The 27,940-nt window shown below is 39.3% G+C and overlaps 1 protein-coding gene across 1 annotated transcript in view; it reads right to left on the bottom strand.

Moving 5' to 3' along the window:
• Positions 1 to 4,714: 4,714 nt before the first annotated feature.
• The window catches only part of fam204a (family with sequence similarity 204 member A), a 36,302-nt gene continuing 13,076 nt past the window's right edge, over positions 4,715 to 27,940 (bottom strand). The window contains exons 5-7 of the mRNA XM_064932120.1: positions 25,884 to 25,973; positions 5,520 to 5,629; positions 4,715 to 5,072 (exon numbers count right to left, since the gene is read on the bottom strand). Of these exons, the coding sequence (XP_064788192.1) occupies positions 5,021 to 5,072; positions 5,520 to 5,629; positions 25,884 to 25,973 (252 nt within the window). The 3' untranslated portion in view covers positions 4,715 to 5,020. The remainder of the gene's footprint in view (positions 5,073 to 5,519; positions 5,630 to 25,883; positions 25,974 to 27,940) is intronic.

Raw genomic sequence — 27,940 nt, 5'->3', positions numbered from 1 at the left:
GGTGTTGCTTATGATGTCATTACCTTTGTGTGCATTGTTAAATGGTTATTTAAAGAAAAATACACTATTCATACAGATAAAACGCAATATGCCGCTTGCTTAGTGAAGATGAATGCATAATGACTGCGTGCTCAGCATATTTGTTCTTGAGAGTTTTTTATTCCACTTCCAGATAGCAGAAACAAATTAATTGAAAGTTAATTTTCATTTTGTGTTCTTTAAGTTATGTAAAATGATAATACATGATTTCAAATGCTTTTGCAATTTCCAGCTCATATAATGTAATATCTAACCCACATAATAACTAACCCACAGTCTTATTTTTAATTATGGAGAAATTGTATTTATAAGCATTCCTTTAAAACAAAAATCAGATTATAAATGTTATGTGTACTTGACCTCATTCCCATAGCTTGAAAAAGTTGCAGTTTTAAAAAACTTAGGAAAGTGTTAAATACAGCTAATTAGTGGGCATATTTCTTGCTTGGTACTTGGCAGCTTGAGTATTGGAATTTATCATGAGTTCCAAACTTCAATTAGTGACAGAAATAACATGCATTCATAATTTGATGTGAAGCTTTGTGGTCACCCAAGAGATCTTCTTTTCTTGCTCTGGCTTTTATTTGAAAACAGTCATATGAATCTGAGGTCCTCAATAATTACTCTGAGTTAGACAGATAGCATTAAAAAAGATAACAGTTTGTATATGTGCTATGTGGTTGCAAGGTATGTACTGGTTTTCTCCATTTTACTTCCACATCCTTATTATATAGACAATAGACACAGCAAGTGCTAATATGGTCTATATAGACACTGTATAGACCATATTAACACTTACTAATTCCTTTGTCTTTCTGATTCAGCCTGCAATGGTGTTAAATTCTTTTGAGAATGATCTTGATTCTTCGAAGGTAAGCCATTGATTGCCGTTCAATACAGTTCTTTATGGCAGTTTTGAGATGACTATTCCCATGCAGTGAACGAGACATAACGACCTTATCGTAACATAGGTTCAAAGCTCATACAGACTAATAACACATTAAAAAGCATTATACCTCGTCTTTATTAAGTAAGACCACTCCGTTGGACTGAAAAAGTATGAACAGCCAAACACTGTGCAAACAAATCTTTTCAAAGGAAATGGGGTTTCATTTGGCTCAAAGACAAAATCTATTTTGGTGCGATTATTAATTGTGACAGATCCATAATCATTTAATGATTGTTGCATTAGAATACACGGCATGTCTTTTGTGTTATAATTCTGCGCATCTTGACAAACAAGACCCATTAAACAGCCCTATGGCCTTTTTCAAGAGTGATGATTACGCTAATTAAAACCGCAAAACATCTGTGAGGTGCCGTGGACGTGCCAGAATTAAACAGGTCATTAAATCAGCCGGGGGAAATGTCAACATCCAATACCGCCTGTCGCTCTGAGACTAGTTTACATTCATCAGGAATGAACGTACTGAATATGAAACACAACCAAACTCCTTCAATAAGGAAGGGGCAGCATTGACACAAAACGCAACAAAATGTTTTTATTTGACTACAATTTGAGATTGCAGTCCAATTCAAAGCCAATGTTCTGTACATCCATCCATCTATGGATGTGCGTGAGCCTACAAGAGATTCTTCTGTTCTTAGAGACCAGTCTATGGTCAAGATATTTTGAATATTTCCCCTTATCTGTAGCATCTTAGTTGAGACACCGAGATATTTTCCTGGGGTCATATCCCCGAGCTTCTGGAGTTAAGACTGTTTTTGATATTTGTTTGTTTTTAATCTAGTGATACACCAGCTAGTGATCCCATTGATATGCTATTACAAGGTACACATGTCCCTGTTCACGGCAGAACCTTCACAACAATGCACAACAACTACTTTTCAACCATTTAATAGGATTGTTGTTATTCCACTCCTGACGACAACAACTGCTCTCCCCCGTAAGTGTTTCAACATGTGCCCGAGGAATTTGTCGATGCATTTCACAACAAATCAACATAGGTCAGAGGCCAAGCTTGGCCTGCAGTAAAAACCCATTGAAAATGACTCCGTAACATGGAGAGAAGGAAACAGGATTTTCCTGCTTAAAAAAACAGTATCTTCTCCGCTCAAGGCATTATGTTCAAAGAGATGAATAAACGGAGATGCTATTGATATGGTGGCTGCGCCGCTCTAGGCTGTACGCTGGTCATGTTCAATGAAAACACTCGTCTTGCTAACATTTAAATGGCTATATGCAGGCTAACATATAGCAAAAGCATATTCACAGATGCGAATTGCTTCCAGCCATTGTTTTTGAGTCCACTGGTTCAACAGCATTATGCTTAGGACACAGGATGAGATAATGTACATATAAACGGGTCTTTCCAAGAGAAATTAAACATTATCTGAGAACAGGCCAAATGGAATGTCACCCTGATAAAAAGCAGTCATTTTTTCTGAGTGTTGGGAGGGGGGGGGGTTGTGCAATGTTTAAGAAATTATCCACAATGACCACACAGTGCTACATTTACATTTACATTTAAGTCATTTGGCAGACGCTCTTATCCAGAGCGACTAAGCAGTGCAAGTTCATTGTGAAACCATTTAAAATGACAGGAAGTAGTTTAAGTTATGATCATCCAGAGTGTTGTCGATGCTACTCCTGTGGAAACACTGTGATGTCACCAACGCCCACCAACCAACTGTGATGTCACTGTGATGTCACCAACGCCCAGTGTCAGGAGCCTAACACTGAAGTTGTCTTGATTGAATGACTTGCTTTTAAAAATGTATTTCCAACACCCACAGTGTTGTGAGCTCAACACTGTCAAGTGTTCTTGATTGAATGACTGTTAAGTTTTAAAATACCAGTTTCCAAAACAGTGTTGGAAGCCTAACACTGTAAAAAAAAAAGGGGGGGGGGGTCAATTTAAGTGTCAACTTAAAATGATTGTTTGTTAAAGTAGGTGTTAAAACGCTAAGGAGATTTTGCTTAGCCTGCATCCAGACTTTTGAAACAGCGAGGCTTCAGTATTATTGGAAATCAACATAATTAACAATAGTAAATACTGCTTCATAAATTACAAATGTGGCATGTTAAAGCAATGTTTTTAGAAGGATATGTCCAATTTGATCTTAGTTTTAGGCACCAGAAATGAACGGTCGAATGTTGAGTATGAAACCCATTCCAATCTTTTTCTCTGTTCTCAATCAATATGCATTTTTGAAATAATCGCAATCAAAGTGAGGACAATAACCCATATAGAGCACTTTGAGGTGATTAACATTGTTAAACTCTTTCTCACTGAAGGACTGTTAAATAGATGAATTAGCTCATCTTCATATCCGACTGCCTCTCGCACACAGAGTCCTATACTATAAGGCTCCAGCGTGGAAATGATTAGTAAGTCTTCGCTCATTCAGACAATCGTCATCTCTATGGTCTCAGAAACTCAATGAAAACATACACTGTAGAGCAAATGTCTTTTTTTTCCCACAGCAAAATGTCCACCCATCAAATAAACAACAGTATCATGGAAAAGTGAAAAAACTATTGCTAATGATAATGACACTTATACACTTAACACTAAAAAGGCCCAGTACAGTCAAAAACATGCATGTCCTGTGTTTCATAGATAGATTATGCCCTTTTAGTGTAAGAGCTGATTGAAAAGATTACCTGAGATGTCAGCTTGTTTTGAGGGGATGGAGTTGTGGCCTGGCATCACCAGGCGGTGAATTAGTTAATATACCGTAAGAGTTCCAAACCTCTTTGCCAATAAGAGTTTGTTTTCAGACCACTCCCAGACAGTCCAAGCTAAATTGTTGTTTGAGACTTTGCTATGAAGCCATTTTTGTTTCTTTTAGACACTTTTTTATTGAACAAGAATCACAGTAAGGTTCTTAAATGTTACTCAGGAATGAAAAACAGCTGGTTCTCTTGTCTGTGGAATCCATTGTAGTTCTCAGCTTTTTCAGATGCTTAAAGTTTTAAGTTGCCTCGGTCAAGTAAACGTTTTATGAGGATGTTCTGCCCATTTAGTCTTGCAGTGAGTGACTGATTCAGCAGGACTGTGAGAATAGGATACAGCGTGGAGTGGGTGCACAAATGGGTGAACAGCAAACATCTGAGGTGGATAAATCCAGATTGCCTTGGAGCAAAGCAATCATTTTGCATTGTTAACAAAATAATGTAAGGATATGAATAACGGCAATTAACAGGCATGAAATTTGAAATTACAATAATAATTATTGCAATCGGCATGGGGGGGGGGTTGGGTTGGACCAGTTAGGAGAGGTCATTGCAGATCAAAATATGATCAGGGTGCAAAGAAACTATAAAAGCCTGGCATTAAATCTACTGGGTGCACAACAACATTGTTAATCATCGCTCAGACTCTTTACAGCCATAGAGTAGGCTTCTCAGAAATATCCTGTGCTTCTTGTTTAAGCCGAGGAACAATGGCATCTTTCTCAGCATGGGTGAAGGCCAACACCAAAGCCTCCGTTTCATGTCTCATACCCTCTCTGTTGACACAATTTACAGTTTATGACTGCTCAGAACAGTTTACAGCAGCCAAATTTCATTTTGCACTGGCAAATCCTATCGCACATTATCCTGTACATTGCATTAGGACCCTAATCTCTTCTTTCTCTACCTCCTCAGAAGAAAGGAGCGCCTTCATGATTAACCCACTTTACAGCAATAAATAAACGCATCATCCAGTAATGTACACCAGATTTAATTGGAAGGAAAAAGGCCCAGAAATGCTCAAATCACAGAAATGTAAATGGAAAATAGCGCACACACAGCAGCCACCATGGAGTGCTCATAGAATTCATTTGAACAGTCCATAATTCTCATCTTATACAGGCTTTGTTTTTTTATTGTTATTGTTTTGTACAGTATCCTGACATTTCCTCTCAAAATTGTACAGGTACAAACATCTTTCCTAACAAACTTTATTAAATTTACTGAGAAGTTACACAAATCTTTACAAAAATGTAATTTTCTTTCTCTTCTGGGTTTATGTCACATATATCCCATGTTGCTTTTGGTTTCCCATCTTTGCTTGGCTTCAAACCTGAAACAATATTAAAATACTGATTTAGCAAAAACCTATTTTGAGTACTTGGAATAAAAATCCTGCAAAATATATTCTCTTTTACAGAAACGACAATTCATTTCTGAATGAAATACACATATTTTCAAGTTCTTGAGAGCTTGAAATTACAGTAAGTTAAGTGTAGTTCTTAAACATTGACATTACACATTTTGCACATATTCTAACCATGACATCCACTGTGACAGTTCAAAATGGCGTCTATCTAATTTTACGAGACGGCTACAGAACACGCTTTCTCTGTATAGGCAAAACTTAGCATGTATGCATACCTGTGCATGAAATAAGTGGGAAAGAAGCTGGCAAGCTAGGCAAATATGCATAATAAAATGTATGTCACTAACAAACTGCGATGTAATGTCAATTAAGGAGATAATTGTGGGGAGGAGAGCAAAAAGACAAACACACCCCCAAGCGATTTGCGTCTTCCTTTTCTGGGCTGCCCGAGAAGCCTCCGCTTCCTGTTTGCTTTGCACAAAGTCACGGCAATCGGCGGCTTGAGCGATTTTCACGGCCAGCTATTGAGAGGGAGACAAAGACAAGGCCCATTAGAGGATGTAAATCAGTCTCTCTGGCAAGCAGAGCTCTTCCAACTGATGTGTCAGGGTGGCATCCCATGAGTGCCTCCGGTCCCCGTTTTGTCTCACCCCGACCATGATGCAATGACAGTCATGATGGCATAAAGATCCCTGGGTTAGTGAAGAAAAATAAAACATGGTACATACACACAGACAACTGCTTAACAGTAATAAGACAGTCAACTATTTACCACAAACGTGCAAAAATAATATCATGACCTTTCCTAAATCATTTTAATGTACACTAAAGGAGACTGTGCACAGTTCTTTAAATGAAAAGTTAAAGGAATGACTGTGACTGCAAGTGGCAAACACATTTTGTTCAAATCCCAGGGAGGAAGTGCATGTATTGTCGAGCAGAATAATCCCAATAACCCCAGTCGCACAGAAGCACGAGAAACAAAAGGAGAAATCCTGTCACTCCCGAGATAGGTTTATTATTCGACCGAAGGAAAAGTTTGATAAACACTTGGAACAAATCACCCTTTCTAAAAATGCATAGAGTACAATCAGGGGAAAAGAAAAAAGGTAATGAAGAAATGTGCCGCCATTTCTTAACGGGGAAAAAAAAAAAAAACCTGCTAGTGATTTTTTTTCTTTCAATTATAATTAAGTGGGATAAACTTTATTAGAAAGACTAAAACTAAAATATCTCCTAATGCATGCTGGGATTAAGCAGGTCAGAGCGAGCAGCCAGGACAAATGTAACTCTAAAGGCTTTTTATCACCATATTTCAGGAACCAAGGGTGTAAAATGTTCTAATTTGGGATACATTAAAAGCCATAAAGGTCTTTCAAAAAGATTAATGGTACTTTGCTTGGATTTAAGATAAGGGCTTCAGCTGGCTGCAAGTACTGGGCTCTGGCTGGGCCCTCGAGGCATTAATCTATACAGTCACTTGGAAGATTTGTAAAGCGTCTGCATAACCTGAAGCTAACATACTATGACAGTTTTCTAATTCCTTGCCATTTTTTATAGGTTTTATAGCCAATAAATTATGTTTTCTAGTCGGAATGCTGGAGAAAGGGAAAGTTACAATGGGTGATCATTATGTCGGGAGTAGATTTGCCAGCAGATAATTCTCATCAGGGCGTTTTGAGCACCATGTTTAAGTGGTGTAGGTGCTAAATGCATTTGCTTGGCTGTGGCACACGCTGGGATTGTACATCTGAAGGTTTATTAAATTATTGACAAATCTCAGAAAGGCTCCTGTGTTCACACATTTTCCAAAAATAAAGTAATTGGGTAAAAGGTATAGTTTTGAGAGAAAATACAATGAAATTGGAGGATGCTAAATGGCTCCTTGTATACTCTTTACAACACAAGAATTACCCACATTAACCTGCTCTCCCGTGTGGATCATTTGAAATGCAAAGGTCTAGAAACCACGCCTTCCTAAACATTCCTCCAAAACCAAAATTAAAACCCTCTTCCAAAACCAAAATTAAAACCCTCACATTCCCCCCTATTCTCTTTCAAATGAAGCCACTGAGCGGTTACTATATTTAAAGCGTTAAAGGTCTTTAATTTTTTTATCAGTTCAGTCTACAATCCCTGATTGTCTTTACTGGGGCTCAACATTAATGTCAACCAAGTTACCTAGGCGACAGAACAGATCAAAGAGACAAAAAGCCCTCAAATGTCTGATTAATCAAGCCTGCAAACAGCTTATTTCTTTTAGCCTGCATGCAAGTATGAAAATGAGATTCCGAGAGCAGTACATTGTGCAGATTTGTTCATTCTTATCTGAACAAAGCCAGCGGCAGCTTATTTCATGGATCACTGGCACTGTCAGCGCTGTGGCGCCGAGCAGGTGACGGCTCCTCTTTCTGTGGCGAGAACAAAATTAGCAAAAAGTCGGCACAAATTAGCCTCTCATATTTTCAGTAATATGACATTATTTTTCATTTACTTTTTTTGATCCACTTTTCAGGATTTTTTTCTCCCCCTCCTTCTTGCGTCTTAGTGCCAAATCCTTTCACATCACAAGCCAGAAGAAATGTTTAAAAAAAATGTGCTGCCAGAATAAAAAAATACAAAGCTAGAAAAAAAAGGAGACATGAGCCTACACAACAGGAAAAAAAAACTCATGTGTTCTTTGTTTAAGGCAGTCACACAAGCCAATCCATGTTTCCTTAAAACCCATATTAAAAGAAGATTTAGTGTCCGATACCATCCGTCCCCCCCCCCAAACCATTGTCTTTCCTTTAAAAGTCTGTCCTGAGCACAGCCTCTGTTTAACACAAGGTTTATTCAAAGGATTAATACTGTGACCTTTGGAGGGTTTGCAGGCAGAATATTCAGGCTGCATTATACCGCAGCAGTAGCAGCAGTAGCAGCAGTAGCAGCACCTTAGGGCCACTAGGAGGGTTAAGACAATAGTAACGCTTTCTGTTGTCACTCATGTTTGGGTCATCATAGAGATTCAAGTGGACCTCCAAATATGGGGCCTCATTATATTATATGTCACTTCAGCACAGACCATGTTAAAAACAAGGCTGTGATAAGACATGTCCATTGTATGGACACGAAATAGTACTGAGTAACTGAGTAACACGAGGTATTGTCCCCCCTCCTGAGCTGACTTGTATGCTACAGCATAGACTACTTCATGGGCCGCGTGGATGTGTCTTCTGTCAGTGACATCCCTTCCAAAATAATCCAGACATTGGGGGATCATGCCGGTAGTACTACCAGTTTACCAACATGACTGCATACAGTCTTCAGAGTGCGTAGTTATCAGTAACTTCTGGATCCCTGGATATCCCAAGATACACAATTACAAACAACAGCAGCTTCAAAAAGACAAAATGGCAGGCAGAGGCGATTCAACTTCAAAACACGAATGCTCTTCTATATGGATAAAATGTTCAAGCTGGTATTAAGAATATGAAATAAATGATGGCTTTAAGGGAGAAATGGCCTTAAACCCATTCATAAATGTCCTATCCTGGGAAGCCTCTTCCAATTAAAACGTGTGAGAGGTGGATTAACAGGGGCTATGTGGCTTTGCCTCGCTGAATCACCACCCCGAGCTGCTCCGCTGCGTTTGACGTGTAAACGATTAATGACCAGCCTAATTCCCTTATCACACTACCTTAATGCCTAAATAATGTGGCCTTAGTCAACTTTGGGAAGCAGGGCTATATAAGAATGGAATGAATATCAGATTAGCAGCTCATATGTAATTTCAATCTAATTTCGAAGAATCGAGGTCGGGAGGAAAAAAGGAAAATGGATTTCTAGTCTGAAAAGTCAGATTGTTATACTTCAAATTGATCTTGTTTATGCCACGTAAAAGCATTACTGAGACAATGAAGCATAAAGCAGTTTGTCCACTAAATTGCTTTGATGTCATTCAATCTATTTCCAATTATTGGTTGTCCTATCTGTGCAGGTTAAACAAAGAAATGCCTATGCTGATAAGAATTAGGTCGAGTTCAACTCCCTGAAAAAGCCAGGGAGGAAACATGACAGTTAATATTCTGTGTATCTGTGGAAAATATAACATTTGTGATCAAAGAGATAACGGATAACCAAAAGTCTTGACAATGATTTTAGTGAAGTCGGGCTCAAATGGAATGCATAGGCCTAAAACTTCACCTCTACGAGTGTTAGATTATGCGGATGTGCTCTTATTTCACTGTGAGCCAAATGGTGTGTAGGGCCATGCGATAGAATATAGCTAGAAGCTACCTTAACCCAACACCTAGCTACTGTTTACCATCAAGAGGTTCAGAGTTCCCCCCCCGGCTTAACGGCTACAAAGGGTTGGGATGACAATCCCATGACCCAAGTCTGAGACCAGGTCAATGCAACACATGATTTTGCAAATTGGTGTCAGGTCATCAAAAGTGTGCCCAGGCATTAGGAACTTGATATGGAGAAAGGTAGAAGAGGGATAGTGTAGCAACTTTAACCCAACGCCTATCAACTTCGCCAAGAGGTTTGGATCCCTTGGTAAGCTAAAAGGTTGTTGGCCGCTGGAACCCGGTTGAGTCCTGGACGGGGGTGAAACTTGGTCAATAGGAATGTAACGATTCACCGATATGTATCGGTCCCCGGTTCAAATGTTTAAGATATGAGTGCATCATTTATTTAGTTATTTAACCTTTATTTAACTAGGCACGTCAGTTAAGAACAAATTCTTATTCACAATGACGGCCTTACCAAAAGGCAAAAGACCTCCTTGCGGGGACGGGGGCTGGGATTAAAAATACTAATAAATTAAATAAAAATATAGGACAAAACACACATCACGACCAGAGAGACAACACAACATAGGGAGACCTAAGACGACAACATAGCATGGCAGCAACACAACATGACAAGGTAGCAGCACATCAAACGTCACGAATTACCGGTTCACAAAATGTTTTGCACAAATGACTTTTTATACCTTCGGAAAATACCTCTCATCAGTGTTGAACTAAGCAAGTCATTAAGTTGACAGTCATTGATCTACAAGTCATTTTGCATGACAAATAACCCCAGGCAATATCAGTGGCCTACTTGAACTGTGCGTTGTGCACAACTGTGCGTGCTGACTAACGAGAGGTATCTCTATTCCTGATCTGGCAAATCTGCGCGTCACCATCATTCACATGTTTGAAATGGCTTGCACAATATCAGGCTGTATTAGTTGAGTGACAACCCATGTCATTTGCCAGGTTCTTTTTAAATCAAATTGCGCTGTTGAAAAGGTGTGAAAAGATGTTTTACCAGAATAAAATGTCCTAAGCTACCGCCGGAGACAACTCTCATCTGGCTATAGGTAGGATACGTGGTGATCGGGGTTTAGCCTAGATTCGATTTTATTTTGATTGTTCAGGTTCACCATCATTAATAGTTTTGCTTGAAATAATCAGTGTATATGGTAATTTATTTTATATAAAGGGTAATGTTGATAATTTCATAATGAGGACAACAATCACTTTTGCTACCCGCACTGCATGTGTAACAGTAACTTTCAACCGTCGCCCGACCCAGCTCAAACCAGGGACCCTCTGCACACATCAACAACTGACACCCACGAAGCATTGTTACCCATCGCAGCACAAGAGCTGCGGCCCTTGCAGAGCAAAGGGAACCACTACTTCAAGGTCTCAGAGTGAGTGACATCACCAGTTGAAACGTTATTAGCGCGCACACCACTAACTAGCTAGCCATTTCACATCGGTTACACATGGTCGAAAAGCGGGAGAAGAAACGTACAAACTGTCCAAACCACTTGATTATGAGATGGGGTGAAATTCAATGTTAGGCTATAGACTCAATGGTCATTTTATTAGGTACACTCATCTAGTACCGGTTTGAATCCCCCCCTTTGCCTCCAAAACAGCTTGAATGCTTCTACACCTGCATTGCTTGCTGTTTGGGGTTTTAGGCTGGGTTTCTGTACAGCACTTTGAGATATCAGCTGATGTACGAAGGGCTATATATAAATAAATTTGATTTGAATTCCTAGGGGCATGGAAACATTGCTCAATTGGTATCAATGGACCCAAGGTGTTCCAGGAAAACAATCCACACACCAATACACCACCAGCCTGTACCATTGACACCAGGAAGAATGGGGCCATGGACTCATGCTGCATAGGCTAAATCCTGACTCTGCATGATGCAATGTCCGGACCAGGCAATGTTCTTTCACTCCTCAATTGTCCAGTCTTGGTGATCTCGGTGCCCACTGAAGCCACTTCTTGTTTTTAGCTAATAGAAATGGATCCCGAGGTGATCGTCTGCTACAATAGCCCATCTGTGACAAAAACCGACAAGTTGTGGGTTCCGAGATGCGGAAATTGACCAAGAGCGGAAATTCTTGTTACGGTTCCACCTCAAAGACTGATGCAGGCTGCGAATACATATTCAGGACTTTGGGGTGGGAACGTTGTGGTGATTTCCACGTGTAGAAGAGAAATCACAGATAGGGCACTGACGCACCGCTCTCAGTGTAACTAGCTAGCATGCTAACCGTAGCTAGCTAATGAAAGTTTATGTGAAGACATGTTAAGACAGGCATTACTGTAAGTCAGGTGAAAATAATTATTTCAGAAATATAAATACCTGCCAAGAGATGAGTCTCAGCTAAAAACTTGCCTAAACGAGCCATTGACATGTTTTCGGGTTGATGTTTTGTCGGACTTTTGCCGTTTGATAATTCCAGTGAAACAGTGTCGGATTCCAGACGTCATTCCTATTTGGAAACGCACACAGACATGATCAAATAGCTACATTCTTTGTTCTCTCTGTTATCATTTCCACACGCTAGCTATACAGTATATCAATGCATTATCTAAATTGCGACTGCAACGCCGCAATAGCATGAATATAAGCTCCGGTAATATGGATAGCCTAAATATTGAACGTTTTGGAGGGGAGGGAAGCAATGGGCGAGTTAGTTTTGTATGGCCAGGTTCCCCAGGTGGGTTGAGATGTCTCTTTTGGATCAATGAAATGATAGAAAATAAGCAAACCCCTGCACACCTGTCCATGCAAAATTAATTGGCCTAAAACATTATTGCTCAAAACCATTCCTCTTGTGGCGACGGGGTGAGCGGGTTCTAAAATGCAATCATATGATGCAATTTGACATTTATAAAATTGTCTTTTTTATGCAGACTGGCTAAAAAAATGATTTCTATTTAACAAATTACCCAATGGATTACCATAATTTGCTGGTAAAAAAAAAGGGGGAGGTGCGGAAAAAATTAGTTTGGGCAACATTTTTATTTGCTCCACGGCAAGGCGGCCAAGTGTCGTGGTGTCACTAGTTAACACATCTAGTTAACTACCTTTACCTTATATCAGATTTGAAACCTAACTCTCACCATAACTACACTGCTAACCTTAGCCTAACCCTAAATTAAGACCAAAAAGCTCATTTTTGTTTTCATGAATTTGTACAATATAGCCAATTTGGACTTTGTGGCTGTTTTATCTCGTGGAAACCCAAGTGTACGGAGAAAAGCTGTTTGGCTCAGACGGCTCGCAAATAGGAAGAACTTATCAGCAGGTGTTTCTGACTAATAAACATGTCCATGTTGGATGGTGGTCAACGTTTAAATGAAACACAGGCCTGAAAAGAAATGTAGGCTAAAAATGATTTGCACGTCATCTCATAGGAAAAGACAAGACAATGACTTACTGTGCATTCGAAAGTATTCAGACCCTTCACTTTTTCCACATTTTGTTAAGTTACAGCCTTATTCAAAAATGTATTCAATTGTTTTTTCCCCTCATCAATCTACACACAATACCCCATCATGACAAAGCAAAAACAGGTTTGTAGAAATTCCCATATTTATAAAAATGGCACACCTGTATTTGGGGAGTTTCTCCCATTATTCTCTGCAGATCCTCTCAAGCTCTGTCAGGTGGGGATGGGAAGTGTCGCTGCACAGCTATTTTCAGGTCTGTCCATAGATGTTCAATCGGGTTCAATTCTGGGCTCTGGCTTGGCCACTCAAGGACATTGAGACTTATCCCAAAGCCACTCATGCGTTGTCTTGGCTGTGTGCTTAGGGTCTTTGTCCTGTTGGAAAGTGAACCTTCACCCCAGTCTGAGGTCCTGAGCACTCTGGAGCAGGATTTCATCAAGGATCTCTGTACTTTGCTCCATTCATCTTTCCCTCGATACTGCTAGTCTCCCAGTCCCTGACGCTGAAAAACATCCCCACAGCATGCTGTTGCCACCACCACCATCATGCGTCACCGTAGGGATGGTGCCAGGACTCCTCCAGACGTGACGCTTGGCATTCAGGCCAAAGAGTTCAATCTTCTTCTTTTTTTAGGTCTTTAGGTGCCTTTTGGCAAACTCTAAGTGGGCTATCAATTTATTTTACTAGACAATTATTTTTTCATGATTGCCATTGTATTGCCAGTCTGTCATTAATTAATTAAACTGTTTTTATTATTAGCTTATAAAACCGTTGAAGGTACATTATTGTAAGTGTGAGTTCAAAGCTTGCTAATAAGCCTTCCCTACTCAGAAGAGGCAAGGTAATGGAATATGTACAAAGCGGGCAAACTTTCAGACTCTTTGTCAGTCCCTAAAGATGACAGTATCTAGCATCAGATTATTAGGGAACAGAAAAATAGAGACATGCTTTATACCACTGGCTGTTCGTCAGCATCTTCGCAGGAGTGGCTCTCTTTTTGCATGTCATGTAATGCTGTTTGTCGAATTGGCAGCAAGATTACATAAACCTCTGACACGATTGCCCCCTGAACGACAATAATGATCATCTTTATTGAGAGAACATGGCAATGCATCTTGAATAGAACATAATATGGGGAGGATATACAGCTCATGGCTTTGATTAGATAAGCAGTCAAATAGTCTCACCAGACAATGTACTGGACGTATTTATTTATTTTTACACCTACAGAATAAAGACGATTTGTCATCATGAAATTGTATAATGACCAATAGGGATGTGCATCTTTTCCTATCGAGACGATTTGATACATATCTAGATACATGGGCTCCGATATGATACAGGAACGATACGTTTTATTTTGAAATGTTTCGGTGCAAAATCAAGCTTAGGTGCATCCTGTTTCCATTGATCATCCTTGATATGTTTCTGCAACTTCATTGGAGTCCTCTTGTGGTAAATTCAATTGATTTTGAAAGGCACAAACCTGTTTATATAAGGTCAGAGCAAAAACCAAGCCAAGAGGTCGAAGAAAATGTCTGTAGTGCTCCGAGACAGGATTGTGTTGAGGTACAGATCTGGGGAAGGGTACCAAAACATTTATGCAGCATTGAAAGTCCCCAAGAACACAGTGGCCTCCATCATTATTAAATAGAAGAAGTTTGGAGCCACCAAAACTTCCTAGAGCTGGTCGCCGGGCCAAACTGAACAATCAGGGGAGAAGGGCCTTGGTCAGGAAGGTGACCAAGGACCCGATGGTCACTCTGACAGAGCTCCAGAGTTCCTCTGTGGAGATGGGAGAACCTTCCAGAAGGACATCCATGTCTGCAGCACTTCACCAATCAGGCCTTTATGGTAGAGTGGCCAGACAGAAGCCACTCCTCAGTAAAAGGATTTCCTGAGTCATATTCTCTCAATAAAGATGATCATTATTGTCGTTCAGGGGGCAATCGTGTCAGAGGTTTATGTAATCTTGCTGCCAATTCGACAAACAGCATTACATGACATGCAAAAAGAGAGCCACTCCTGGGAAGATGCTGACGAACAGCCAGTGGTATAAAGCATGTCTCTATTTTTCTGTTCCCTAATAATCTGATGCTAGATACTGTCATCTTTAGGGACTGAAAAAGAGTCTGAAAGTTTGCCCGCTTTGTACATATTCCATTATCTTGCCTCTTCTGAGTAGGGAAGGCTTATTAGCAAGCTTTGAACTCACACTTACAATAATGTACCATCAACAGTTTTATAAGCTAATTAGAAAAACAGTTTAATTAATGACTGACTGGCAATAAAATGGCAATCATGAAAAAAGAAACCGAGGGTGCTAAGCTTCCACTACCACCAATTAAGGCCTAATTACAAACAAATTATATATGTGTTTTGCTGTGGGCTTTAATTTAAAAAATGCCTTTAATTAAAAGAGAAAACATGCTAATTAATTAAACAGCACAAAAAATCTACATTGAAAAGTATGCTTTGTCTATCAAGTAATTAATGAAATACAATAATCCAAATGAGATTCCCAAGCATTTGATAAAAGCTTAGTACCCATTTCAAAATTAATGGGTGAAAATTTAATGTGAGTCATACAGAGATACAATAAAAAGTTCATTCTGTGATAAATTGCTTATGGTGCAGGGAAACCGAACAAAGAAAATACTTTCCTTAACTGTTTCTCAGTCACCGGGGGCCTAGCATGGGTAGAGGAAGAGAGTGTTCTGATGTGGGGCGGGGGACAGCGAAAATCTGATAACGAGTGTTTTCCACAAAAGCAATGCTCATTACATTTGTATTACAAACACGTGGCATCTTAGGTGAAGGTACTGAAAAGGGAGAACACACAAACATAAATAACACGAAAACACTTCAGTTCAGCTCTTTTGTCTCACCCAACAAAAGCCTTCTTGTGCCACATTTGTTTCACAATACTTAAAACAGTGCTTTCTAAAGGGATGCATGTCAAGGGTGGTTTGGCATTCTTTCGTGTAGCTCTAGTTTCATTGAAAATGGTAGAAGTAATGAGATTTCTAATAATCTCAAGCCATTTTGCGTGGTATAAGAAGTAGTGAGAACCCTATGCAAGTTAGCAACCACCATTTACATGGCTCTAGATCTCTATCTCCGACCAACAATGATCTAATGTCAAGTGACTATTAAGTTGGTCCTTTACACTTTATTTAGATATCCAGAGTTACTCTAAAAATCTGGATTGCCACGAGCAGCACCTGTAGATAATTTGGCTTGGATTCCTGTGTTCAACTATCTACGGTATATGTTTCAGAGTGTCATTTCTCTGGGATCTGTACATTCGCCTCCCAGTGGTTAGCCAAGGGGCTATGATGAACCGTGCAGGCGTTTCTTTCCAGAATTGTCATATTCTTTCGCTTCTGGAATTCATGAAAAGGACATGCGTGCTGCACCCCCCCCCCCCATTATGTCAGACTAGAGAGTTTCTGTTTTGAAGTGGTAATGCTCCGCTAATAGCTGTGATCAGTGCTAGGGGGAAACTGGAAGCACTAACATGGTGTGACATTTTTTTTTGTCTTGTATTATTCTCTCTTACTCTATAAAGTACTGCCGCAGAGTATTTCAAAGGGGAGCTTATTGCATGGTTCGTACAGGAGAGGGAAAATTAGCAAGTGTTGCAGGATGGATGTCCACTGAAGAGGCAGTGATTTACAATAAGCATTGGATTAAGTAGTGCATAGCTATTTAACCTACCTACAGCTATGGTTGGGGGTAATCTGTTAAACTCTTTAAACCACGTGGGTAACGCATTGTGAATGAATCATAGGCATTTATGAACCTGTGCAGGCAGTTATAAGGAGCCACGAGCTGTTATGAGCAGATGCTGTACTACTGAATTACAGTCGTAACCGAATACAGCCTTCGTTTCATTTCCAGGAATGCTTTCTGGAATTCATCTTTCAAATAGAGCTGCTGAATCCTATTAACTCTCTCGACAAAAGGGTGTGCGAGTTATATATAGCACTTAATATTATGCTAATTGGGGAAATTAATTAGACTATATGTAACCTACAGCTGAGTAAAATAATGTTCAATAATCAAAGGATGGAGTAGCAAGTGCCCTTATTGGAAGACATGCACCACTTAATATACTGTACTAATATTAAAAAGTACTTTAGGGACCAGAAGCTATTCCTAGTATTTTGTGACTTCTATGCCGGCCTTTGAGAAACAACAAGAAAATAACGGCTCGGCAAAAGATCAACAAACAAAACTGCAGGCGAGAAAAGAAGAAACGCTTCCAATCCTACCGGCAAACAACGGCTTTCTAAAATGTATAAGGTATTAGGGATGAAAGTTTCGAAGGAAGCCTTCAGTTGTCTCAGTAAGGTACCAGTTAATAATATGAACAGATACCTATGAAGGAAAGCGATTGCTCTGTATCACCTTTTTTTGTTGTTGAACTTAATACTTAACTTCCAACTTTAAAGAAGAACATAACTTTAAAAAAAAAAATACATTTGAAAAAGGTACTAAAAACAAAAGACTTGCAGCCTCTGGAGAATATATTTAAATATATACTTTAATGAGAACACAATCTCAAAGCAACCGGACAGATGAAAGCGCATATATCAGAGAATTTGTAAGGAGCCTTAAAAAAAAAAAAAAAAAAAAAGGTTTTACCAAATTGTTTTCATATTCAGACTAAAAAGAAGAAAGCAAAAGGCAAAAAAAAACAAAAAAACATTAATTGATTGCGCAAACTCTAAACACGGCAGAAACAAACAATTCCCTTATTGGGAGGAACCTTATGACAGGCTTTCTTTCAATCTTCAGCCATTTCACCGTGGTTCAAAGAGATACGCATGTGCAATGCTGGTAGATTGAGTATGAAAAGGCTGTGATACATAGTTGTTCACAGTGTACTAGGTTTTCTTTACAAATAACACCTTGGGGGACAGACACACCCTCTTGAGTACTTCACAGCTGTCTATTCCTTTTCCGTTCTTTCCGTGTTAAAAACCTATCCCTGCACTAAAAAGCCTGCCATAATGTCTCTCAAGTGTTATGACCGTAAACAAATGAAACATATAAGCCGTTACATACAGTATCAAATGAGACTCTTCAATAATAACCTTGAAATTGATTCTGGCCCCAGTTGAGAATATTGATGCTCTAAATGTTTTTCACCATAGGACTGTCCTGAATCAACACCAGTGTCATTGCAATGATGTTGAACTCAAGGCAGATTAGACATCTGGGTGTAGAATTCTCCGCCTAGATGCACTTTTCTCATGTTGTTTCATACACCACATGCCATTATTTATCAATAATAAGGCCACGTAGCCGCCACTTTTAGCCAAAGCGATTTACATGTAGACTTTTGGTTCGAATGCAGGAATTGAAGCTGCAACCTAGGTACTTCCTGCAGCCACTAGTAGCAAACTACACTAATCTCAAGTTGATCCACTTTTTTTTAGATGCAGTATATTTGGTCCAACATCCACTAGTGAGACTGAGCAAAACATCTTTGAAAAGGGACATTGCAGCAGTAACACAAGTAGGGTTGGAAAACTACCGATAACTAACAGGTCATTTATACTTGAATAACTTAAAACAAATATATATTCATAAATAGTACTTTTTTTGTTTTGTTATATATATATATCTGTGTCCATATTGTCCATGAGTTTCTAGTGGATAGACCATATGGTTCAAGAGAAAATATCCTAATGAATTAAAAAACATCGAAACAACACTGACATTATTTTTTAATTAACTCCGCAACTCTTCCAACTATGGACTTTTTTCACAACTGCCACCAGTTTGGCACCAAAACAACAAAGAAATATCCTTTATATAAAAAAATCAAAAATATATTTGATGCTGAAAGTCATATTAAAACACCAGTGGTATTCATTAAGTTGATTGTTTACATTTAGGAAAATGTTTTACAGCTTTGTCTTTCTATTTTGATTTCTTTATTATTTCATATATTTGACATGTGATAAGGTTATACAAAGGGCCAGAAGTAATTATAGACACCTGTGATAATTTGAAGTACCCAAAAAGGACACTGTGCTAAAATTCCCTCCAAAACTTGAAAGTTACAACAATTCTGGTAGTTTACTGGTAAACGTTACCAGTAATATACCCTCCCTTTGCCACCATGAAAAACATCAGTAGGCTTGGGTGGTATACCATATACAGGGGTATTTGGAAATAGCCACATTTCTCAATACCGTCTAATACATTTGAATTTGTTTAGCTACTTTTTAAGTAAATACCTGCAGTGAACTTGTGCAATATGTTAGGGGATAAAGATCGCGTTCTTCATTCCACCCGTCACATAATTATTTATTATGAAGCTTACCAGTAGTACCCAGTCATGTGGTGTTTGTTTACGGAGCCTTGTGAGTCAGCCTTGCAGCATGCCCAGTTGATCGAGTTCGAGTGTGGAATTCACAACAAAGATTTTGCCAGCTAGATATCTTATAACTATTAAGTGAACGGTCTAAAAATGTGCTAAATGCTCTGCAGTTGTCCATTTGATTCGCTAATTTAGTAGCTAGTTCGCTAGATAGCTTTTTCAAAATTTGAGTTTTGCTTGCCGGTAACGCTGAGAATCCCCTCCTGGACCAAGAGCCTTGCTGTGTAATATTTGTTTTGTACGTGCAGCAAACTATGAGTAGCATTTTTGAGTTACGTGTATAACTTTATGAGCTGGGTTGTCTGTCCTGAAAATAGTTTAGGTCAGAGAGTGTATAGAATGTTCGTAATGCGATTGTTAGCATTCAATGTGGGATTTTACATGTACTTCTGCCAGTATTACAGAATATCCCGGTATGGCACAAGGTCGGTATGAAGGTACGATAATCTGGATACCGCCCAAGCCTACACATCCGTATCCACTTCTGTACAACATAGTTAACATACAACAGTAGAATTAATGGTGAAATCTCAATCAATAGCCTACTCATTCACAGTACTGTATGAAATAGGTGGAATTTGTAGGTCAGTTGTCATCAGCTTTCATTATCACGCAGAAAACATTTCCATCAGGCTAATAATGGCCTAATAAAAACAAGTGATACAGAACAATGAACGCAGTCCGTCTCACCAATTCTGCTGTACATGATAGTTCCTTCTGATACTTTGTCCCCCCAAAACTTCAGTCAATTCACTGTTCTCATCATGAGGTAAACACAGCTACAGAGTGAGCTACGGCTGCCAGACTGCTGTCAAGCCCATCCTTCATGTTCCTGGCAAGCCTCAAGGGAGGTGACAGATAGGCGAAGAACCTCCGCTAATTCTACCCAAATCCACTAGTGCTCTAAGAGGCTTTCTGGAACTACAGGTGCCACGTTCTCATCAACAAAGCAAGTCATTCAATTTTTCTAATCTTTACTTTGACCACTTGCATTATCGTATTTTATAGTCCATTTTATAATATGCTGGGTACAAGAATCAGCCTTCAACAAACAGTCTGCTTGCATGTAAAAATCAAATCCCTTACTGCCAGTGTCCCTCTTCAACATGTTTAATAGACAACCAGGTTAATGTTTGATAGAGTACAAAAAGCATCACGATTTAAGTGCATGGCCTAACTTTTGGTGAAGTTCAAATGTTTATCTGAACAAAGCTTTAGGTACGGTGCCTTCAGCAAGTATTCACACCCCTTTACTTTTTCCACATGTTGTTGTGTTAGACTGAATTGAAAACGGATTCAATTTAGATTTTTCCTTCGTCACTGGCCTACACACAATACCCCATAATGTCAACGTGGAATTCTGTTTTTCAAAATGTTTACAAATTAATAAAAATGGAAAGTATTCAATTCCTTTGTTATGGCAAGCCTAAATAACTCCAGGAGTAATGATAATAAGTTGCTTGAACTCACTCTGTGTGCAATAATAGTGTTTAACAAGATTGTTGAATGACTACCTCATCTATGTACCCAACACATACACATAATTGTAAGGTCCCTCATTCGAGCAGTGAATTTCAAAAACACAGATTCAACCAAAAGACCAGGTAGGTTTCTCAATGCCTCACCAAGAAGGGTACCTATTGGTAGGTGGATAAAAATAACAATAAACAGACATTGAATATCCCTTTTAGCATGGTGAAGTTATTACATGTTGGATGGTGTATCAATACACCCAGTCACTACAAAGATACAGGCTTCCTTCCTTACTCAGCTGCTGCGGAGGAAGGAAACTGCTCAGGGATTTCACCCTGAAGCATACTTTTGGTTGATTCATGTTATAGGTATGCTTGCAATTAGGGATGCACGATATGTCGGTGAAGAATCGGCCGATATTAGCTAAAAATGCCAACATTGACATCCGATGTCTAGTTTAACGCCGATGTGCAAAACCGATGTCAAAGATGACGTGCATACCTATATAATGTAGGTACATGTGTTGCACCGATACACACTACCAAGTGTGCTATTTTTCAGCTGTTGCCCTACCGGAGTTACACAGTAATAGCATCACTGCTACTAACCTTCACAACTGACATTTGGACCAGTGATATAAGCCCCATGAGCATGCTGAGTCTGACAGCACAGTTAGTTGTCAAGGATTACTGAGGAAAGTCGTATTTCAGGCTCATGAATGTGCTGGTTGTCATACCGCTGCTACAATTTCAATGGCATTTGAGAACATGTTTGAAGCTTGGAAACACTAGCAAGCTCCATTCGAACAACTGACTAACAGAGCTGAAACTTCACTGCTTGACATGTAAGATGAAATCCTGGTTGAGAATGAAACGACTGAACAACGAAACAGCACAGCAAGTAAGTGAAAGAAATAGGTTTTAATTATGTTTTACTGGTAATGGGGACATACGTAAATGCCAACAAAATAACTTTTTGGTCAGAGAGTGTGTGTGTGTGTGTGTGTGTGTAACCTAACCAAATTCTTATTTACAATGACGGCCTACCCCGGACGACGCTGGGCCAATTGTGCGCCGCCCTATGGGATCCCAATCACAGCCGGATGTGATACAGCCTGGATTCGAACCAGGGACTGCAGTGACGCCTCTTGCACGGAGCTGCAGTGCCTTAGACCACTACGTGCATGTGTGTGTTAACTATTTAACTGTACTAGAATGTTTAAAAGGACACAAAAAAATATAATATCAGTCATCAGTATCGTTATTTCTGGGGCAAGGAAAATATCAGATATCGACCAAAAATGTCCTATCGGTGCATCACTACTTGTAATCGTTAATTACTGGGGAGTTTTTCAGGATAAAAAAGAAACAGAAAAGAGCTAAGCACAGGCAAAATCCTGGATCAGTCTGCTTTCCACCAGACACTGGGAGATAAATTCACCTTTCAGCAAGACAATAACCTAACCAGAGGCCAAATCTACACTGGAGTTGCTTACCAAGAAGACAGTGAATATTCCTGAGCGGCCGAGTTACAGTTTTGACTTAAATCTACTTCAAAATCTATGACAAGACCTGAAAATGGTTGTCTAGGAATGATCAACAACCAATTTGACAGAGCTTGAAGAATTTTGAAAATAATAAATTCATATTGAACAATCCCAGTGTGAATAGCTCTTAGAGACTTACCCAGAAAGACTCACAGCTGAAATTGCTGTGTGAATGCTTATGCAAATTACATATTTTTGCATTTCATTTTTCAATTTATTTACCCATCTACACACAATACCCCATAATGACAAAGTGAAAACACATGTTTTAAATATTTAAATCATCCATTTTGAATTCCGGCTGTAACACAACAAAATGTGGATTAACATGCCAACCAGACCAGACGCAAAATACATTTAGAAATCCATGTTATTCAATTATTGCGCCAGAGTGTCTGCGTTGCCAAGGGCTAAAATAGAACTCCTTTCTATTTCTGACGCAGATCGCACTGAAATTCCTGCCTCTCCCATCTCCCCATTGGTTTATAGAAGCAGGTACCCACGTGCCATCTCCTCATTGGTTATACCCACGTGGGTGATTGAAAGACAAACTGTTTTGCCGGTAGTCATGGTAATACTATGAAAGTTTAGATGCCAATCACCATATAAGTTCAAAGATGAGAGCCTGGAAGGAGGAGAGATGACTAGAAACGATTCAGTTGGCCGTTTTATGTGTGGATTAATTGGCGGAGTAGAGGAGCTTGTGCATTTCAGGTAAAATAACAACTCAATGTTTATATCCCAGGACAAATCAGCTAGCGAGTGCAAGATAACTAGCTAAATTGCCATACATGATTAATGCTTTTCGACCTGTCCCCAAATCAATGTCATTGGTTCAGAGTTTGTTTTGCTATTTTATCCTGCGTGTCGTGATCGCGTTTGGTGTAGGGGGACAAAATACATTTATGCACGATAGCGCACGTGCGCAGCCGGTTTGGGTTCAGTGTTAGTCAAGGGACATGAATACTTTCTGAAGACACTGTACATGGCTGACAGCCTGAAACGTGTATGCTGTAATGACAAGGGTTGGGTAGGTTACTTTCTAAATGTAATCCGTTACAGTTAAAAGTTACCTGTCCAAAATTGTAATCAGTAACATAACTTTTGGATTGCCGAACTCAGTAAAGTAATCTGATTACATTCCGTTACTTTTAGATTACTTTCCACTTAAGAGGCATTAGAAGACAGACATGTTACAAATTGAACAACATCTATTGCAGGATAAATCAATGTTAAAGTTTACATAGCTGGCCATATGATGTTAAATTTTATTTGGGTTGGTGGGTTGGTTATGTAGGCTTCTCCTAACCCATCACTCTCTACTATATATAATAATATGATTCAATTATATATTTAAATTAAAAACCAAAGTTAACAGAATTCTAGTCATTCCAATCAATGTTATACCCCTTGATCTTCAAGAACAGGACTTGGAAATATGGAAGTATAGATTAGCCAAATTGTTTTACCTGAGCATGACCCTAAATCTAAGGACTTATTAGCCAGCACTACTCTGTTGTTTATTACTTTGTTGTCATGGAGGACTGATTGAGCTTATAGTTTGGGTTCTCATGGAGTGTGACAGTTGAACTAAGCACATGATGAATTTATAAGTTACATTCTTCAAGAATCAATGGATATATACACACTACCAGTCAAAAGTTTGGACACCTACTCATTCAAGGATTTTTCTTTATTTTTACTATTTTCTGCATTGTAGAATAATAGTGAAGACATGAAAACTATGACATATCACATATAGAATCATGTAGTAACCATGATGAAGTGAGAAGTACACAGCGTTGTACGGGATCTTCAGTTTCTTGGAAATTTCTCACATGGAATAGCCTTCATTTCTCAGAAAAATAATAGACTGATGAGTTTCAGAAGAAAGGTCTTTGTTTCTGGCCATTTTGAGCCTGTAATCGAACCCACAAATGCTGATACTCCAGATACTCAACTAGTCTAAAGAAGACCCGTTTTATTGCCTCTAATCAGAACAGCAGTTTTCAGCTGTGCTAACACAATTGCAAAAGGGTTTTCCGATGATCAGTTCGCCTTTTAAAATGATAAACTTGGATTAGCTAACACAACGTGCCATTGGAACACAGGATTGATGGTTGCTGATAATGGGCCTCTGTACGCCTATGCAGATATTCCATAAAAAATCTGCCGTTTTAAGCTACAATAGTCATTTACAACATTAACAATGTCTACACTGTATTTCTGATCAATTTGATGTTATTTTAATGGACATTTTTTTGCTTCTCTTTCAAAAACAAGGACATTTTTAAGTGATCTCAAACTTTTGAACAGTAGTATGTATCATTATATATGAATTTAAAAATCCAAAAATGGATGTAGCAACTACAGATTGTCCCTTTAAGTCAACTTGTGCAAGTTTGAGCACGTGTCCTTTAGGCCTATGGATTTTTTTTTTCATCAGTATCAATTAGATTGAGCAACAAAAGCCCCACTTTTATTCCATAGGCTGGGATCCACACTATACAGCTGTTGCAAGAGCGCATTTTTCACAGGCTGTCCATCAGTTACAAAAACAATGATTGATAGGCAGCTTAAACTTCTTGAATTCAACCATTATTGTGTTCAAATACACATTGAGATTTGTGAACAGCCATCCACAACAACCACAATCTGTAAGGCGCAAATAGCTAAATGAGAGAGCAGCAGTGTGATTCACATCAATGCGCTATGTAGATATCAATAACAAGTGATATCCGTATCGCCGTAGACTACACCACTGCTGTCATCCTTACCTCCAAGTGTTTATTAAAATTGGATAACCTTTGGATGCCGACAACAGTCACACTATTGGCTTGGACTGTAGCCTACAAAAGCCCATTCCTGCTCTTTTCCCACAATCCATCTACCACATTTGGTGTGTCATCTTAGTGGTCTCTGACTTGTGGTCAGATTCGCTCAGGCGGAATAAACTTAAACTTGCGCCTTTTTTCAAAGCTGATTTAAATGTCATTGAGAAAACAGAGAAGTGTCAACGACAACAAAAAATTCCCCAAACATCCTTTCTGAATTCAAAAGTAAATCATCTAGTTTTTCAAAAGTATCATTAATATCAGTGCTTCTATAAGAGCATCACATCTCTCACTTAATACAATTCAAGTTGTGACAATTGAACATACTGCAATCACCAACTATGAAAAGTAGTAGCGATGTCTTCTTAAGCGCAATTATGGGTGTGTGGGCAACTTTTTCTGCTAAATTAGCTTCAAACCGCTTGATCCCAGATGCCTGCCAAGACGAGTGGTTTCGAAACTGCAGGCAGTGCATTTACGGACGTGTGCACTTCAAAGGTATAAAACTCGCACCTTGAGAATGTTTTAACAGTTGGCTTGAAAGCAATGGAGCCCTTCATTAAAAAACTGAGCCAAAAGTGCTTTTGACACTGCCGAACTCCAAAACTAAGGGGGAGGGCTTTCCATTAACTCAATGGGAAAGGGCTGCAGGACTTCTCAATTGCGGGTGCCTGTGTGTGTTTTTGTTCCCTTATGTCTTGGCAGGAAGAAATGGCCACGGATCCATTAGTTCAATTTGTCACAGCGGGAGCGCCCCAAAGATCTCTTATCGGTACAACATACCTCTCGAGTGGCGAGTCTGTCGCTCATCTCCTCCGCCTTCCCAAAGTCCCCTTCAGCGATGGCGCTCTCTATGCTCTTCTCTAAGCTGGACTGGAGAGAAGGGGAAAATGTAGTGATTTAGAAATAGAAAAAGGGGGGAGGGAAATCAAAGAGTAACTTCAAAAGTCCCCTGGGCCTTACTTTTAATATGATTGCTATTACTACAAATATGTAGATTTTCCTTCACAAATGAAAACCTTTTTGATTGGATATTAGTGGGGAAATCTTCAAAAAATGCTACTGGAGATTACCAAACATAAATGTGACTCTTTAATTACACATTTCCATTACAGGCTGGAGCAGAGGAGGGAGCAAAGATGCCCCTGGTTACTGATGGCAGGGGTGGTTCTCCCCCCCAAAAAAGAGACTATCCAAAGAAGTAGAGTTAAGATCATTTCGTCAATAATTTCACAGAACACATGAAAGCAAGACCATTTTAAATTAGGGGGGAGCCCTCTCGGAAGCATCTTCATTCGAATGATTCAAGGACTCTGGTTGTTTATAGACGCACACTCATCCCTCAAGTTAATTTGGACAAAGACAGCAAGCTGAGCCTAATAATGATATGGCAATATAGTAATAATTACAGAAAAACTAATAATAAAATCTACCTCTACCACAACTCTACAGTGGTCTACTTGCTGGCAAAGTGGCAATGTTCATGTTCCAAATAAAATATGTTTTTTTCTTTCAATGTGTGACATTGGGATCAACATTTCAAAATGGTTAAAACATTTTTTTATTTTTTATAAATGCAGTTCCACGTGTCCTGACAGGAATAAAAGTGAATATGCCAAATTGGCAAATCACTTTGCCAAACAACGGCATAGACCTAGGACGAGGAGTTATATCCTTTAAAATTGCAGGAGAAGAGTAAAATGGACACCAAAATGTATTTGTCATGTCATTTCATAACCTGATCACCAGTTCATATTGTCAATAATGACCTCTAGGCTACTATCTTGTCATTCTAGGTAACACTTGACACCCAGCGCCATGACACGTTATGACACGGTCAAAACCATGTCATAATACGTCAAAACACCTGACATAACATGGTCATAACACTGTCATGACACATATTTAGACTGGTTGTGAAAAATATGGCTGGTTTTATGGCTGGTTATGACAGTGTCAAAACCCACAAAACCTACCACACAAGGCAAAACATTCCATTATACCATAAACACACTGTTGACAAGTAGTCCATGTTATATGAAACTGTCTGAAATGTACCATCTTAAATTGTAATTGCGCACACGTTGATGTCAGACATGCAACTAGCCCAATCAAATCAAACTTTATTTGTCACATGCACCGAATACAACAAGTGTAGACTTTACCATGAAATGTTTACTTACAAGCCCTTAACCAACAATGCAGTTCAAGAAGAGTTAAGAAAATATTTACGAAGTAGACTCAAATAAAAAGTAATAATAAAAAAGTAACACAATGAAAATAACAATAATGAGGTTATATACAGGGGGCACCGGTACCGAGCCAGTGTGCGGGGTTACAGGTTAGGTGAGGTAATTTGTACATGTAGGTGGGGTGAAGTGACTATGCATAGATAATAAACAGCGAGTAGCAGCAGTGTACAAAAGGAAGGGGGGGGGGGGGGGGTCAATGTAAATTGTCTGGTAGCAATTTAATTAATTGTTCAGCTGTCTTATGACTAAGGGGTAGAAGCTGTTGAGGAGCCTGTTGGTCCTAGACTTGGTGCTCTGGTACCGCTTGCTGTGCAGCAGCAGAGAAAACAGTCTATGACTTGGGTGACTGGAGTCTCTGACAATTTTATGGGCTTTCCTCTGACACTGCCTATTGTATAGGTCCTGGATGGCAGGAAGCTATGCCCCAGAGATGTACTGGGCCGTTCACACTACCCTCTTTAGCACCTTACAGTCAGATGAGGAGCAGTTGCCATACCAGGCGGTGATGCACACCGGTCAGGATGCTCTCGATGGTGCAGCTGTAGAACCCTTTGAGGATCTGGGGACCCATGCCAAATCTTTTCAACC

This window comes from Oncorhynchus masou, chromosome 23 (genome assembly GCF_036934945.1).
Source record: "Oncorhynchus masou masou isolate Uvic2021 chromosome 23, UVic_Omas_1.1, whole genome shotgun sequence".
NCBI classification, from domain to species: domain Eukaryota; kingdom Metazoa; phylum Chordata; class Actinopteri; order Salmoniformes; family Salmonidae; genus Oncorhynchus; species Oncorhynchus masou.
Note: the sequence above shows the minus strand (reverse complement) of the source record. Positions and strands in the feature narration are given on the sequence as shown.